The 16,702-nt window shown below is 38.9% G+C and overlaps 1 protein-coding gene across 1 annotated transcript; it reads right to left on the reverse strand.

The window, feature by feature from the left end:
* Window positions 1–1,829: 1,829 nt before the first annotated feature.
* On the reverse strand, window positions 1,830–12,276 carry LOC138214173 (endothelin-3). The gene is made up of 4 exons (XM_069175596.1): window positions 12,052–12,276; window positions 11,034–11,250; window positions 5,829–5,981; window positions 1,830–4,711 (listed from the first exon to the last, which is right to left on the reverse strand). Exons 1-4 carry the CDS (start codon window positions 12,119–12,121, stop codon window positions 4,618–4,620), a joined length of 534 nt encoding a protein of 177 aa, XP_069031697.1. The 5' UTR covers window positions 12,122–12,276; the 3' UTR covers window positions 1,830–4,617.
* Between the last annotated feature and the right edge of the window lie 4,426 nt (window positions 12,277–16,702).

Here is a 16,702-nt window from a genome sequence, read left to right on the forward strand (position 1 = left end):
CTTTTACAGCTGTGGAGGAATTTTGGTCCACTCATCTTTGCAGAGTTGTTGTAATTCAGCCACATTGGAGGGTTTTCCAGCACCAATTGCCTTTTTAAGGTCATGCCACAGCATCTCAATAGGATTCAGGTCAGGACTTTGACTAGGCCACTCCAAAGTCTTCATTTTGATTTTCTTCAGCCATTCAGAGCTGGACTTGCTGGTGTGTTTTGGATCATTGTGCTGCTGCAGAACCAAAGTTGGCTTCAGCTTGAGGTCACGAACAGATGGCCGGACATTCTCCTTCAGGATTTTTTTGGTAGACAGAAGAATTCATGGTTCCATTTATCACAGCAAGTCTTCCAGGTCCTGAAGCAGCAAAACAGCCCCAGACCATCACACTACCACCACATTTTACTGTTGGTATGATGTTCTTTTTCTGAAATGCGGTGTTACTTTTACACCAGATGTAATGGGACACACACCTTCCAAAAAGTTCAACTTTTGTCTCGTCAGTCCACAGAGTATTTTCCCAAAAGTCTTGGGGATCATCAAGATGTTTTCTGGCAAAAATGAGATGAGCCTTAATGTTCTTTTTGCTCAGCAGTGGTTTTGGTCTTGGAACTCTGCCATGCAGGCCATTTTTGCCCAGTCTCTTTCTTATGGTGGAGTCATGAACACTGACCTTAACTGAGGCAAGTGAGGCCTGCGGTTCTTTGGATGTTGTTGTGGGGTCTTTTGTGACCTCTCGGATGAGTCGTCGCTGCTCTCTTGGGGTAATTTTGGTCGGCCGGCCACTCCTGGGAAGGTTCACCACTGTTCCATGTTTTCTCCATTTGTGGATAATGGCTCTCACTGTGGTTCGCTGGAGTCCCAAAGCTTTAGAAATTGCTTTATAACCTTTTCCAGACTGATAGATCTCAATTGCTTTCTTTCTCATTTGTTCCTGAATTTCTTTGGATCTCGGCATGATGTCTAGCTTTTGAGGATCTTTTGGTCTACTTCACTTTGTCAGGCAGGCCTTATTTAAGTGATTTCTTGATTGAGAACAGGTGTGGCAGTAATCAGGCCTGGGTGTAGCTAGAGAAATTGAACTCAGGTGTGATAAACCACAGTTAAGTTATGTTTTAACAGGAGGGGGGAAACACTTTTTCACACAGGGCCCAGTGGGTTTGGATTTTCTTTCTCCCTTAATAATAAAAACCTTCATTTAAAAACTGCATTTTGTGTTTACTTGTGTTATCTTTGACTAATATTTAAATTTGTTTGATGATCTGAAACATTTAAGTGTGACAGACATGCAAAGAAATTGGAAATCAGGAAGGGGGCAAACACTTTTTCACACCACTGTATATAAATATATAAATATATATATATATATATATATAAAACCACTCAGCAATTATTTTTTTTTAAAAAAGGGACCCTGGGACAAGAAGGGTTCTAACACAGATGTGTCATTTAGGGTTTTTCTGTTGCACATGAAGCTAATTTCGTAAAGAAAATCTGGTTAAAAATTGAATATGAACAGTCTGACAAAAATGACAATTTCCATTTCTCAACATCACTAGCAAACCCGTTCTGAAATAAATTCATTTTGTATATCTGCTGTTTGTTTAAGAACATACAGTAATGTGAGATTATCTAAAACATTTTATTCCTTCAACTTTGACTGAGAGTAACTAAAACCCCCAAACAGCTTCATGGACAGAAGTCAGGACAGGAATAGTTTTATACCAAAAACAAAAACACTGACAGTAGAGGTCGTTCAAGGAATATAAAACTTTGTCCAATTTCTTTCTTGAAAAATCCTTTATTTACAAAAACGTTTGTTCAAGTATGAAATAAAATATCAGGATTGCCGTAACACGAGGAAAGACCAAATTAATTTGTGTATCTACTGTGAAAATCTAGACAAATAATGATTGAATCCCTTAAGCCCTGGGCTATTTTCTTTAAATTTCCTGTAAAAAAATTAAATTTGAACTGAAAATAAAACCCAAACATTTGCACACACATTCAGTCAGTAACACGTCCACAGCAGTGTGGCCAAAATAAACCTTGGGCTCTATGGCAGTGTTTTTTTTTAATGCAAGTCTCCTTGTCCCTGTGACCAGGTCAGTGAGATTTGAAAATCTCCATCAAATATTCACATTTCTACTTCAGTAAGTAAAACGGTAAATTAGCGAGTAAATAACATTCTTATAAAAGATTAATCGGTGACACTGATGTTAAATATTTTCTGAAAATTCTAAACTGCAATTAAGCAAAAGAAATGAAGCTCAACAATTCTGCATTGATGTCAATCCTAGTAGTAGTTGGCCTTCACTGAATGTGTCATTCACTGTAACCTTCAAAAAAATGGCATTTTAATAACAGCCTGGTCCCGTTGGTACAGAAACATCCAGGGTGGGAAGAGTTACGTCATCAACATCTGTATCTATTTAGTGATAACTCTCAGTACTGTAATAATTAGCAAATTGCAATATGGTCTGTTGTAAAAACATATTTAGGTTTTATTCACAATGAGCATCTGTGTTTGTGCCATAGTTTTTTTTCCACCACATTCCTCAAAACAAGCAATCCCACTTTCATTGTACCCTCAGAAGCAAGACACATACCACGTATTATTAGAAGATGACAACATAATGAAAAAGCTCAAGAATGCCCAATTTGATTTGATTTTATCCAGGAATGACTCAAGGATCTAGTGTCTAAACACGTTAATTGGTTTAAGACAGTCCTCGCAGATATCAGGAAAAAAACACACAAGAATAGTAAAAAGTTTAATTTATCATTGTTAATTGAACATTTAAATCATTACTTGAGAATTTACATTGAGAATTCTGGAATTGATTTTGTTGGCAACAGTCATTATCTATAAGACTAACAGGAAATGAGATTGAACTGCATGGCTGGTGTTCATGGTACAATCCTCTACCATCCTGAGCAACACCTCAGATCGTTCCCATTGACAGATGTAACATTTATATTGGATGATTCTGCAAAGTGATGGATATGTTAATTTACAACATTTTATAAGTCTTTCTACCCTGGTGGGGCCAGGTTGTATCTGTTAGTCAAACACAACCCACCGCCATTGTTTGAGGGTTGACAATTGTGGATGTAACATTATTGTTCTTCACTTGTGTTGCGGTTGACAATTTTTAGAACAGGTTCAATAAAATCAGTGTTGCTGACTCATTTTTATAGTGCTGTTATTGACTTTCCACCTTGTTTAATAAGGTCCTGACTGCTTCCTGCGCTGGCACTAAACACATGTCACCGGTCCAATATCATGTGCTGCCTGAATGTAATTCATTGTGATACTGACTCTGTATGATATACTTTAACCACTATATATGCTGCATTTCAAGCGCCCTCATGGGCTTGAGCCAATACCATGGGCTACTGCTGGCTGAAGATTTCAAGCCTTATATATATATATATATGTGACCTTCCTTTGGGCTAAAATGCATATTATACTGTATTATTGTGAACCATGCTAGCAGGCATCAGCATATACAACACATGCATAGTTTTAATCATCCATTTTTTTCTTTGTATAGTGTTGACAGATATAAACCTAAATCCCAACACTTTAAATAAAGCCAGATGTACATTAGAATATTTCAAACATAAATCAAGAAAGCATTGTCTTTCTTTTGTCAGATTTTGTGTGAATTATGAGTAGTGCTTTGCTGGAGAAACTTTCAACTTACCACAAATCACTTGCACAGCTAGAAAGCTTTGTCTTGTCATGCCTCCTGTGGTGCACCATGAATGTATTGTATGGTAAACAGTTCGTTTTTACTTAACGGAGTTCTTTACCACAGAATAATGCTGATTACCATGGTCACATATATCATTTTATATACAACATCTTACCATACATCTTTATTGCATGTACAGGTATTGTACGAAAATATAATTTATATCTTATATGTATCAAATCACATTTCATATACACAAAATGTTGGCTTGGAGTCAGCTTATAAAATACATTATAACATGAGGTTCTTATTTTTCTCCCCCCGCTTCTTTATCTCCATAAATCTCGTGCCTGCTTTTACAATTAAAGCAGTCATAAGGGAACAAGCCAATAACCAAAATAATATCCTGATGTTTCAGTGACTTTGACAAATTGTGAATTTTTTTTTTTTTTAATGCTGAGTTAATGGCAAGTTAAATATTGTCCATGTGGAGAAAAGAAGAGTATGTTATACATTTCGACAATGGCAGTGTCCGATGGCAATGGCTCTTTAGATCACATTTAGACTGCAGATCACGCAGCATGGACATGTGTGAGCAACACACACTCTACCAAAAGTCTTTGATGATCCGCACAAACCAGCCATGTAAACCACCTGCAGTTGTGACAGGATAATACAAAACATCTTTGACGCCTGCCAATCAGACGCTGGCAGAGATTCCTGGAGGGGGGAGAGGGCGCATTCTGTTAGCATTCCTGCTGGAACCCCTCACTTTCAGTTTTTGTGCAAGCAGCTTGGCAGATCTTTAGTCATCATTCTGATGATAGGGCACTACAAACATGTCCATCTACACAAACGTAGATATGAACGCGACTTTTCTGAATAAGAGGATGCCTCATGTAGGTCCAACTTTCAGTTTAAAGTTTCATTTATATGTTGATTTTATATCAGACCCACTGCGCAAAGTTGTTGTCCTCTTGCCTATTTTAGGCACTGCTGGGGGTGGCTTCCTGTCCCTGCTGGGAAAAATACACAGATACTTAAGGCCACATCTCGATGCTTGTTCAGCAGAAATTCACAAAGAGTTCATGTTTATTTGTTTATGTGAGTCCGTCATGGGTGTACTAGGGTGAATCAAAAGCTCCTGAGACTGGTCCTCTTACGCTCAAACGTTGCACAACGCACTGTTGTGTGCGAAGAAAGGGGGAGCTATAACATCTGTGAGTAAATATTCCAAGTTTTGCCGTTTGATGAGCATCCGCACCCGAAGTGCAACTAAGTTGTTGTTTTTTTTAAGTTGGCATTTGAAGGGTTGTGGACTGTAAATTCGTCCAACAGGCTGAGACTGATAATTCTGACCGTGCCCTTCCGAGGAATCTGAGGGAAAACATTCAGTGCAACCCACTGTGGCACGGTGGCACCTGTAACTTCGTTCCCCTCCAGAAATTTGACAAACTTTGTGTGTAATTCAGGTGTTGATGCTGATCAAGTGACGAAACTTGCAATACTTATGAAGGTTATAGCTTCCGCCTGCTTTGTGCATGTCATGGTGCTGAACACCGTTTGTGCAACGGGAACAGTCCTGGATATTTTGTATCCACCCTCGTATGTTTTATGTGGTTTGCGACACAATTTTCTATCACGTTTTTTTATTGCACATTTTGAATCTTAAACAGGAACAAATGGAAGAGTTTTTAATTGATCTATTGTCAGCCACAAACCAGAGAGCGAGAGAGAGAGAAAGGGGACTAAGTTTAAATTCTTAACAATTTTAACAAACAAAATAGACAAAAGGTTTAGGATACCTTTCAGTATTTTCAAGATGGACTTTATACAGTTCTGTCAGGCTCACTGTACAGATTTATTGACCGTCTTACACTGGAGCTGACCACTTTAAATGCCAGTATGTACAGGAGAAATGATTGTAGTAGCCAGTAACCCTTCAGCATGCATGAGGCATGTCAACATTTCATTGTAATAAAGCTACATAACAAAAAGTCTACAAGCATGATAGCACAACATGGAAATGCACATGCTGTGCTTTCATGCTATCATAGTAGGGTTGGAATGAATTTACTGGTGTAATATAGGGTTTATGACATATAAAGATTGCATGTGTTTCTTTCTTGGAGTTACCTGTTCTTGCAGAAGCTGCTGCAGTCAGGGTCTGTTTGCAGCATACATACACAACGCTGGGCCTCCGCTCCCCTCCTCCCCTGCTCACTGCCAGCAGAGCGCCTCATACGCAGGGAACCCTGGGAATTGGACATACCGTATGGTACAGTGTGCCTGCAATAAGACATAAGCCAATACAATGCGGTGAGTGCCCAGACAGAATATCACCAGGTTACTAGGTAAACCTTTAACGTCTAATGCACCGGCACCATGGAACACATACAAGTATCACTTCCACCTTTGTGAGGCTTAAAGGGATTATTTTCTGACTCAGGGGAGTAGCTTGAACTCTGTTGTGGTTTTAAGAGGCTGTACTGGACTGCATTCAATTTAGGGGTGTTTCTAATATTTTGTTTTCCACCATTCAGATCCAAAACGAGGACAGAACATCTGAAACACCTTTCAGAATAATTCTGTACAGTACAAAACAACCAAAGACTGATGCCTCCAAAATGACCATATTTAACCTTTTTAAAACACTTTAATAAAACCCACACAACAGTGTGATTTATTATAGATCTGCAGTCACATTGTAAAGGTGTACCTACTAAAATGGAAAGTCAGTGTGTTTTGTATACATTACATTCATAGATTGAAATCAACATTCTCCCATGGTAGATGACAGGAAAATATAAAAACACCAAAACAAATTGTGTTTATAATGGACAGTTTGGTAAATACATCACATTCTGTTTCTCTTCTAAATAAGTCACCAAATTTGGAAGTTTACAATTGGGGATTTTTACAATTTATCAAACCTCATCTCGTGTCTTCCGATGTTGTGACATTTCCATATTTCAAAAATTAAGAAACAGTGGTCAAAACCACAACAGTAAGACCCAAGCTGCAGTAAACCAAGGTTTGCCTTTAATGTTGCTGCTCTTACAGCATGCACATGCTGAGCTCATCACGCCAACCCTGCCCTCCAGTCTTGTTCTATTCTCCCCATATGGCTGTAAACTGCAAAAATGGAAAACATTAAAGAGCTTCACAGTGAGCTAAAACTAGATTGAACCGCCTGTGTCCTTTGAACCCCAAAGGTGGTTCTCAACGTAAACTGTGGGGCTGTCGGAAGATCTTCAGGCTGACCCTGAGCACCACGCTACGTAACCTCACCTCCTCCAGAAACAGTCGAAATCCTGTCTGATCCCAAACTTCCCGCACAGAGTCAGTTTGCCGTCAAAGGACTGAGAAGTGTCTATCATGTCTCTACATTGCAGACGGTCGCTGTGGAGCAGCTGCTATTAACATTAACTTTCACTTCTGGCAGTAATGAGCACATATTGTGATCCAAGATGTGTTGTAATTTTGTTTATTTCCTTCATTATACAACTTTTTCTGGATATGTTAGGCCTGTAAAAACCAAAAGCAAATTAGCTCTGTTTTACAGTTGAAATGTTAAAAAATAAGAAATGTAAGAGTATTGAAAGAGAATGTCAGTGTGAAAGTCTGGACAGAAACACTGACCTGGAGTGAGCGATGAAGCAAATGGTTGTTTATCACTGTGATATTTAGCTGTCAGCTATCATATAACTGACACTGAAACTAACTTTGGGGCTCAGCGTGATTACAAAGCTTTCACTGTTTTAATGGAGTGCAGCGGGGTTATTTATGACTGCTGACATTCTAGAAGCAAACATCTGGATTCATAGCAGACCTCCGGGTGTAGATCCTTGTTTGTCATTGTAAGCTCTCTTGTGTTAAATATGCTGACTCACCGACCTGCCACTGTGTACTACAACTACCAGTCCATTGGAGAACAGCACGGCAGTGTAAGATTTGGCTTTGCTTTGGAGTTAAAAGTAAACACAAACCACATGGCACAGGTCATGTGACAAAGGTGATGTGATGGAGGTCATTTGACAAAAGTAAAAACGTACTAAAGTTTCTCCCTATGAGGATAGGGAGGAAGATTAGGGTGATTGGATGGGTGAAATAATGGATCGTCATTGAGAGACATTGACTGTTTTAAATTAAAACCACTAGTTTAAAATTAAAAACCCAGTGTTAAATGCACGCTGCAGCCTTGAACTAGATTCTGGCTTAATTTTCTCCACAGCTATCTGGCAGCCCCTTGAATTGAATTTCTCAACCTGGGAGTATAACCTGGGCATTGTGACCACCCAGTTATACTTTAAAACAGAGGAGGAGAGTGCAACGTTACCATGACTCATAGAGGCGCAGCAATGGGAATTAAGCAAGACTTAATCAAACCGGATTTGTCCCTTGACCCTGAATTGGTTCTGAAGCATTTTCTTTTGCGTTGTACCAGCCAGCCTGACGAACCCTTTTACAAAGTTTCACAGGGAGTGCTTGTATATCTCCAAAAATCACTTATTTTGCACAGACCGCACAAGCCACAACGTCAAAACATTTTTCATCCCTACTCAATGGTTTTAAGTTGACATTCAAGAAGACAACCATCTGTATAAATGCAACGCAGTCAGTATACATTCTGCATTTACAATATATCTGTAATTCAAAATTCTGAAGAGTACAACATGCGATCAAAAAGTTTTGAGACTACGCCTATAACAACCGAAAACTGTACCTGATTTAAATCTGGCCTCCATCCCATTCAAAGTAATCCACTTGTGCAGTGACACACTATATATTCCAGCACTCCTGTCATGCTTGGAATGCTACCTGCACGTCCCATTCTGTAAGCGGGTCAAGCATCATCTGCGATTTGTGATTGACGAGCTCTGTAGTGTGAAAAGGGTGAAGTTCAAGCTTAAACTTCATTTTGGGGAATAGAAAGAAATGCCAGGAAGCCAAATCCAGCAGATAGGGGGGGATGAGCGACAATTGGGTTGTTGCGGGTGAGAAACTTGCACGTTGTCATGTAAAACCCAATTGCCGCAGTTCAGGTCGTTTTCCCTTTAGATGCCTCAGAATATCTAGAAATCTGCTATGACACTCTGACCCTGGGGGACGGATTCAAAGAAGATCCACCTGGTTGCTGACCAGACGCACCTTCTTCGATCTTAGACAGGGACGTTCTGCCCGCTTGAATCGCGAGTGTCACTCAAAACACCTCACCCAGCTCATTACTTCATTGCCATAGGCTTTCTGAAGCATTTCAAGAGGCTCTATTGCCCATTTCCCAAGACTGACACAAAATGTCTGCTCAAGTTTCAGGTCTATGGTCAAATCACAAAGTGCACAAATATTAGTGGTCACAAGTACCTGTGTAACACTGGTGTTGATGTTGATCAAATGACATAACGTGGAATACTTATTCACAAAAATTATTGCATTCTCCTGCTCCATGCACGTTACTGTCCTGTCGTGCTCAACAAGGAATAGTCTCTGAACTTTTTGATCACATCTTTAAGGTCAGAAGGTCAGTTTACTATTAACAGCTGCAGGTACTTTCGGAGCTCTGTCCCCCACAAGACATACAACTTCAGCCAATTCATGTAAATTTGAGCAAATACTCTCACAGATTAACATACACATGCCCCAATTTGAAATGCAAATACTAGTTAAAGCTGAACTGTCAAAGGATGACTATTGAAGCCATGTGGTTCTTACAAACTATTCAGCTCCAGTAAATATGTAAATATAAATATGAACTCATTGATTTACACGTCAGTAGAAAACAAGTTGAACAGGAACAGGTGCAGTACATGTATGGTCTGCATTATGCTGCTCAGAATAAGTTGGTTGTCAAAAGAATGAATTGGAAAAAGTGATGAATTTAATCTCATGCTAATTCTGAGCAGAAGCTCTAGACCGGCTGTGTCCCATTAGCAATTGAAAGCTGCAATATATTTTCAGAGGAAAGACCTTCTGGCTGCACATAGAGCAAACTCTGAGAACCAAATGAAGATGAACGTCAAGCTTTAACTATGAAGTGTTACTGTAGAAAAAAAAGCCTGTTTTACCAGCTTTAAATAGTAAGAAGACTTAATATTTGTTTTCCTATAAACATCTACATGTGCTTGCTGGTGCAGAAAACAGATGCTGCACTGCCCTCTGCAGTCTGAAATATTCATCTCTACTGCAGTGGTAGTCACACTGTCAAAAGCTCAATCAATTATCAAAGAATTGATAGGAGATGGATGTTATCCCCCACCCGGCTCTCACCGTAACGCCCACCTACCAACTTTCTCACACACATTTCCAAAATGCGGCTGCCTGAAAGGTGTATTTACATAGTCTTTGAGCACCAAATTAAATCACAGCTGCCCTTAGGCCTGTTGTTTGCAATCAACAAAGGAGTCAATAAATCTGCCAACTAATCAGCAGATGTGCATTAGTTTGTGTCTTGAAGTGCTGGTGATTAGCTTTGTATTGTCTTTTGCATGCCAGAAACCAAAAAGTTCAAAAGGACTTCAAGTGCAAAATTTTAAGGTTCCTCATTTGCAGATTGAATCTGAAATGAATCTGATATGAAATAAAAACAAATACAGGAACACGAACAATAATGCTGAATGAGCGAATAACTCATGAGGGAAAACAGCGGTGTTAGGAAGTCAAACCCATCTGAGGGTGTTGGTTTTGGTATAACAGCAGGAAGAACCATTGCTATTTTCAGACAGGTTTAAATTTTGCATTGCCAGCTGAAAAACTAATTATGTAAATGTGCAAAGGATCCCTTCTGTCTCAATTTCTACAGCTTCTTACTAATAATCAAAACAACAGATTGCCGAAAGACCTCCCTCTTCCCACCCCTCACCCCGCTGCCTGTCAGAAATCCTCAGTAGAATTAAAATACCTGAGAGCTCAGGGTCTTGACCTCTTCAGGTTTCATGCACAAAGTCATAAGAAACACTCATATATAAGAAAAAAGCCTGCAGCTCAGTTTACTCAAATCCGTTTATGGTTTAACAAAAACGAGGAGGATTCCTTTCATTCTGAACCTTTCTACGCAGCTCACATATTTGTGAATCCTAAAGCAAACGCAATGTGATGATGGCTTTAGAGCACATACAACATTTAGAGAGTAAAAGAGTTAATTGAAAAGTCTATGATTAAAGGTTAGAACAACAGAATGCTATTAAAGCTGATGTGAGTACACGAGTAATGTGAAGAAGAATAAAAAAAATGCTATGAACAACACAGACACACTGTATGTCCCGATCTAATAGTGCCGCAATTGCATAAGTGACACACTTAAAAACTGAGGCAAGCTAAACATGTTCAGGGATGGACTCTTACTCTGGTGTGTTGATCCAGATGATGTCCAGGTGGCAGTAATAAACACACTCCTTGTCTTTGTAAGTGTAACATGTGCACCTCTTGGCGCGCCTCCTGGCCCCCGTCGGGTCACAGGCAGAGCAGGGCTTGGCCTCGACGTGGGAAGCGACAGCAGCGAGGTCATCCACCAGCCCTTCCATCTCCTTCCTCTGGCTCACATCTTTGCTGGATGAGAAACCTACAAAATCGCAGCAATTTTGCAGCTTAGTTTAAAATCCTTGGCATTAAATAAGCATCCCGTGATGTAAATTGACCCTACTTTTCCATAACCCTACCACACCGTACATAGTCTTACCTGTTATTTTAGTCATATACTAGCCCCTGCACATTATATTGCTAGAAGGACAACTTGCAGGACCATATAGCAATTTGAGAAGCCTTTCTTAACTTCCTTTCATATAAATGGCCAAAAATAGCCTGACTAAATGTGAACCTGTTGACACATTACAGTAGGCTACTATAATATAGTGTGGTTTGGGAAATCCCCCGGGTTCAAATGGCTATATTTATTTATTATGATTAGATTAATGACTACAAATAATTGTCTGGCAGAAATTAAAATACTATAAGTATCCTACTTCAGTGGCATCTTCTGCTACAAGAAAAGTCCAAATCGGATCAGTCAATACATTTGAAGGTCTCAACTACTGTCGTTATCTTATGTATTGTCTGGACTCGATATTGTAAAAAAAAAATATATATATATATATATATATATATATATATTTACCCGTTTAGATTAATGCATTCTCAGTTCCAGCACAAACACCTAACATGCATCCTTTTTGTACTATCATATTTTGTTATCTTATGTGTTTGTTCTCTGCCAAAGTGAATTGTTGTCTTATAGTGTTTGTACATTTGCACAGCAACAGGTTCTTTATCGCGCACAGTTATGTTTTGTTTTCATGTGTTACCAGTAGTTGGTGTATGTGAACACTATTTAAGCCCCACAGTAGTAAGAGCACGCACTACTCACCGTTGGCCAAAGATGCTGTCACCATGATAAGAAACAAGACTCCCACATCAGCTGTTGATGCATTAGCCATCTCACATGAAACATGAGGAAAAAACAGCCGGAATAAAAGACCCAAAAGCCCAAGAGCGTCCGTTGCTTTGCCTCAGAGAGTTGAATCAGTCCTGTTAAAATGCCATCTATCTTTCAGAAAGACTGCGGAGCTGTGCGGCACCAACTCTGGTTTGCCTCCTGCAACCGGACTCTGGTTTATTGAGATGACAGCTTTGCGACAAGTCAGCCGTGATATCACGCAGGCTTCCTGATGTGGTTTTCAAAATAAAACACTCCATCAAACGCCCCCTGAAATTTGAGCCGCCTGGGAGGAGGTTTACGGCACTTAACCGACCTGCAGGAGGATCAGTGCAATTTGTGGAGAGAATTGTGCCACAGCTAAGTGGAACTGAATTAGACTGGTTGTAATTGCTCAATTCACAAAGTCAGAATTTGGAATGGTTGGGCCAAATACTTCATGTATTCCATTACAGCAGGCTCGGTTACATTAAAAAAAAAAATGTATGTAGGCCTTTTGGTAATAGGTACACACTTATAACTTACAGTTTGATAACCATTCACCCATTCTTACCAGTTCAATGGCGGCAGATCTACCTTGCAACGTGCTCGCCTGCTATCAGGAGCAACTTGGAGTTCAGTGTCTTTTCCAAAGACATATAAGAGGGGACATGTAAAATGGCTGTGCTTTTTCGTAATATTTTTTTTAATTTTCTTTTTGCAATACTTCTGGGCGTAAATTTGTTAATTAGCCTACCCGTTGCATATCAACATTAATGAACAAATGAAAGACCAAAGTTGTTTTGTTTTTTTCAAACTGGGTGAAACCAGGAGACCAGCATATAGCAGTATTTGTTGTGCTCTGAACTTTATGCTGTTTCCTAAGGAGGAAGGCAAAGCATTTTATTTATTTATTAATTTTAAATTTTTTTTTTTTTTTTGGGGGGGGGATTGTTTTTCGCCAGAAAACCTATTGTTAGTTTGCTTTGTTGCTAACGCCAGCATCTATAATTTAGACCTACAATTAAAGTCATCACTTTGAACATTGTTTTTCGAGTTTAAAATGCATGTAACAATTCAGTTCTCATTTGTAATTCGTCTACGCTTTTATTTTGAATCAGTTCGCTTCTAACTTTGTGACTTTGACCCGCCTGACACTGCAGTGCACCATCCCCTGGATGCAGTGCCCTCTTGATGTATCTGGGTTCAAGTCAGCACCTCTTAAACCATATGGCCAACAATCCAACATCATTGGTATTTCATTCATTTTATGTTTGCAGAGATCTGTGTTCACCTGAGGGATACGAGATAATTTAAAGAACACTCTTGTAGACAGGTGTTTGTAGGGCTGAGTTACCAACTAGGACATTCCTACAGTTATGTAATTGATGTATATAGATACTTCATTTATATAGATATATATACATATATAAATATACATAGTTATAGATATATTTATAGACCATATACATCTCTATCCCTAAGACACAATTTTTATTCTGCTGTCATTCAGTAAATTGACAGCAGGAAAAGCCACTCTATGAAGCCCAAGACTTTTTTTTTTTTTTTTAAGCATGGAAATGAGCATCGCCTTAAAGCATCTGTCGAAATGTTTGTTCATTTATCACATTTTTACATCAATTCTGGCACTGGTATCTGGGGGAAGTTTGCTTATAGCTTAACACAATGACTGGAGTTAGGCGAGACAGCGAGCCTGTATGTCTACCAATGCCTCAGAAGCTCATAGATCATTTATTTCATTTTTTTTTTCATCTGAACACAAACAGAAAAAGTAAAAACACACCGTGGAAGTAACACACCTACCGTTTTTAATCCAACAGCCCGGCCCAGAGACAGAGAAGTGCTAGAAAAATGAAAAGATAAACTTGACTATACAACAAAGACTCTCACCTGAAGTATATCATCGGACCCAGAGAAAGTAGGGTTTTTTTTAATCTTGAGAGAGAAAAAAACCAACGGACACACGTATCTTTTGGGCTGCTAAAGATGGACACATAAAATCAGAAAAAAGACATTAAAGCCTGTTCCCATAAAATTCTGTGTACACACAACATTGACACACATTGTGTAAGTGTAAATTTGAGTATCCACACACCTTCGGACACACTCTCAGACACGTGTCTTACATATTCCATATATCCAATGCTGAATCAAGCTTCTGCTATGTGGTTAAGTTTCTTTTAAGTGATAGAAATTGCATTTATATGATTAAAAAAAACAAAACATTATTGAGTTGATAAATACAAAAATACAATCACATAAAACGCACGAGACCTGAAGGCAACAGTTGGCACATGAAGGAGCCAGCATTAGACATTACATATGACACTGAGACTTTCAACCCTAAAAGACAGATATACATACTCCACTGTCCAGATTTATTATTTATTTGTTTCTGATGACAATAGCTTCTGCAAGTGCTTTGATTTCTTCGCTTGGAACCTGAATGACAACAAGTGTCCCGCTTGTTGGCAAATTTTCAGGTGGAAAACCCAACAGGTCCCAACAGGTGTACCTCAGTCGGTCATCGTCTAACGGCTGCATTTCCAGTGGATTTGTTGTTCTCATCTTTAATTGCATTTATTTTGTGTCAGCAGAGGTTTTATGCTGGAGACTGGAAATGTTTAATAAAGAAACCACTCAGGCGTAAAGAGGTCTGGAGTGCAGTGCTGGTTGCATGGTATGTCTTTCAAAATGTCTTGACCTTGAAATGCATAGGAGTGCATCACCTGTTTTTACAGCCGGCATTCCACATAGATCCGTAGGACAAATAATCCAAAACGAAACGTAACAAAACCCGCCAGCCTCCCAGCACTCCTCGATTGACTTCATAACGTCACTAGTCAGAGCCTATGTGGTCTTTGCCACAGAGATCAGTCCTTGAATCAGATTATAAAGTAAAGCCATGTTTATCTTCCAGGGACATGGTATTATGTATTAGGACTTTGGTGATGTGCTGAAGCCTAATAAACAGAAAAAAAATGTGTTGTATATAAGGGTAAAATTACACAGTGTGAATCTGAATACTTATTTGGTAATTTTACTTTCCTACAAAGCCTCACACAGACATCCGGATAGGTTACTTAGTGTCGAGGTATTTGTCACAAGATTGGTCTTGATGAGACATACAAAAACAATGTCCTGAAATGTTTTAGCATGATGGCTGTTTAAGATCCATCAACTTGTCAAAATGAGTCATATTAGTCACTGGGAAATGAACACTAGGGAATCACCCGTCCTACAGTGAGTCCTACCTTTGTAAAGCTGATATTTACACCCAGTTTGAAAGTGCAGTCTGGGTTTGGATTGGATTTACACCTGACTGAGATCCAGTCTTAATGTGAAACTGATCCCCTCCAAATGTCTGACTTATCTGATCCCAATGTTTGCTTCGTAACTTGTGTTACCATATGGTTTCCCTTTTCCAGTTACCTGGATACAGATGTCGCAGGTGTAAATGGGGTCATAATGTGTATGGTCAAAAAACTGTTGATTCAACTTCTTTGAATCATAGTATGTTATAAGGAGCTGATGTTGACGTGTTTTACAGTAGAAACAATGTAAAGAAAATGTTAAAGGTAGCATAAGAACAAATAATATTTGCCTGCAACAAGCAGTTTTTTTTATGAGTTATTCTAACCTTGGAGCTGAAGTCAGAACAGTCATTAGTGATTATGAGGGTTGAAGCATTTGCAGCAAAGTCATTACTTGTGTTGTGACACGATCAGCGACTATGATGAAAATTTGTGTTTTATAGTTTCGTAGTGGTGCTGTGATCAGTATCTATGCTTTTCAGTCTTTTTGGTCATTTACAGATATCTTATAAATACAGGATTTATTTTCCTGACCAACAAAAAATAGATAATAATAATAATAGATAAGCAGATTGGTATCACACACCCTAAATAACAATATTAAAAACAACACTAATAATAATAATAATTAATCCAGCTTTAATGTTAATTGTTTCACCTTTACTTTTATGCTGCTTAGAGTCAAATTGTCTCCCATGTGGGAGGTGAATAAGGGAACTGCCAGTAGCAAAATCATCGCAGAATATCATCTTCTTGTTGGTAATAATACATTTTGTAGCTCGCATTCAGCATACAGTTCATGGACCTTAGCCATCCTGTCTACTCAATTTACAACTTCTGAGAATGTACAGTGCATCCGGAAAGTATTCACAGCGCTTCACTTGTCCCACATTTTGTTATGTTACAGCCTTTTTCCAAAATTGATTAAATTCATCTTTTTCCTCAAAATTCTACACACAATACCCCATAATGATAACGTGAAAAAAGTTTGTTTAAAATTTTTGAAAATCTATTAAAAATAAAGAATGAAAATATAACGCGTACATAAGTATTCACAGCCTTTGCTCAATACTTTGTTGAAGCACCTTTGGCAGAAATTACAGCCTCAAGTCTTTTTGAGTATGATGCTACAAGCGTGGCATACCTATTTTTGGGCAGTTTCTCCCATTCTTCTTTGCAGGACCTCTCAAGCTCCATCAGGTTGGATGGGGAGCGTCGGTGCACAGCCATTTTCAGATCTCTCCAGAGATGTTCAATTGGGTTCAAGT

The sequence above is a fragment of the Embiotoca jacksoni genome, unplaced genomic scaffold (assembly GCF_022577435.1).
Source record: "Embiotoca jacksoni isolate LCO1_2020_lvr unplaced genomic scaffold, fEmbJac1.0.p SCAF_1, whole genome shotgun sequence".
Lineage (NCBI taxonomy): Eukaryota > Metazoa > Chordata > Actinopteri > Embiotocidae > Embiotoca > Embiotoca jacksoni.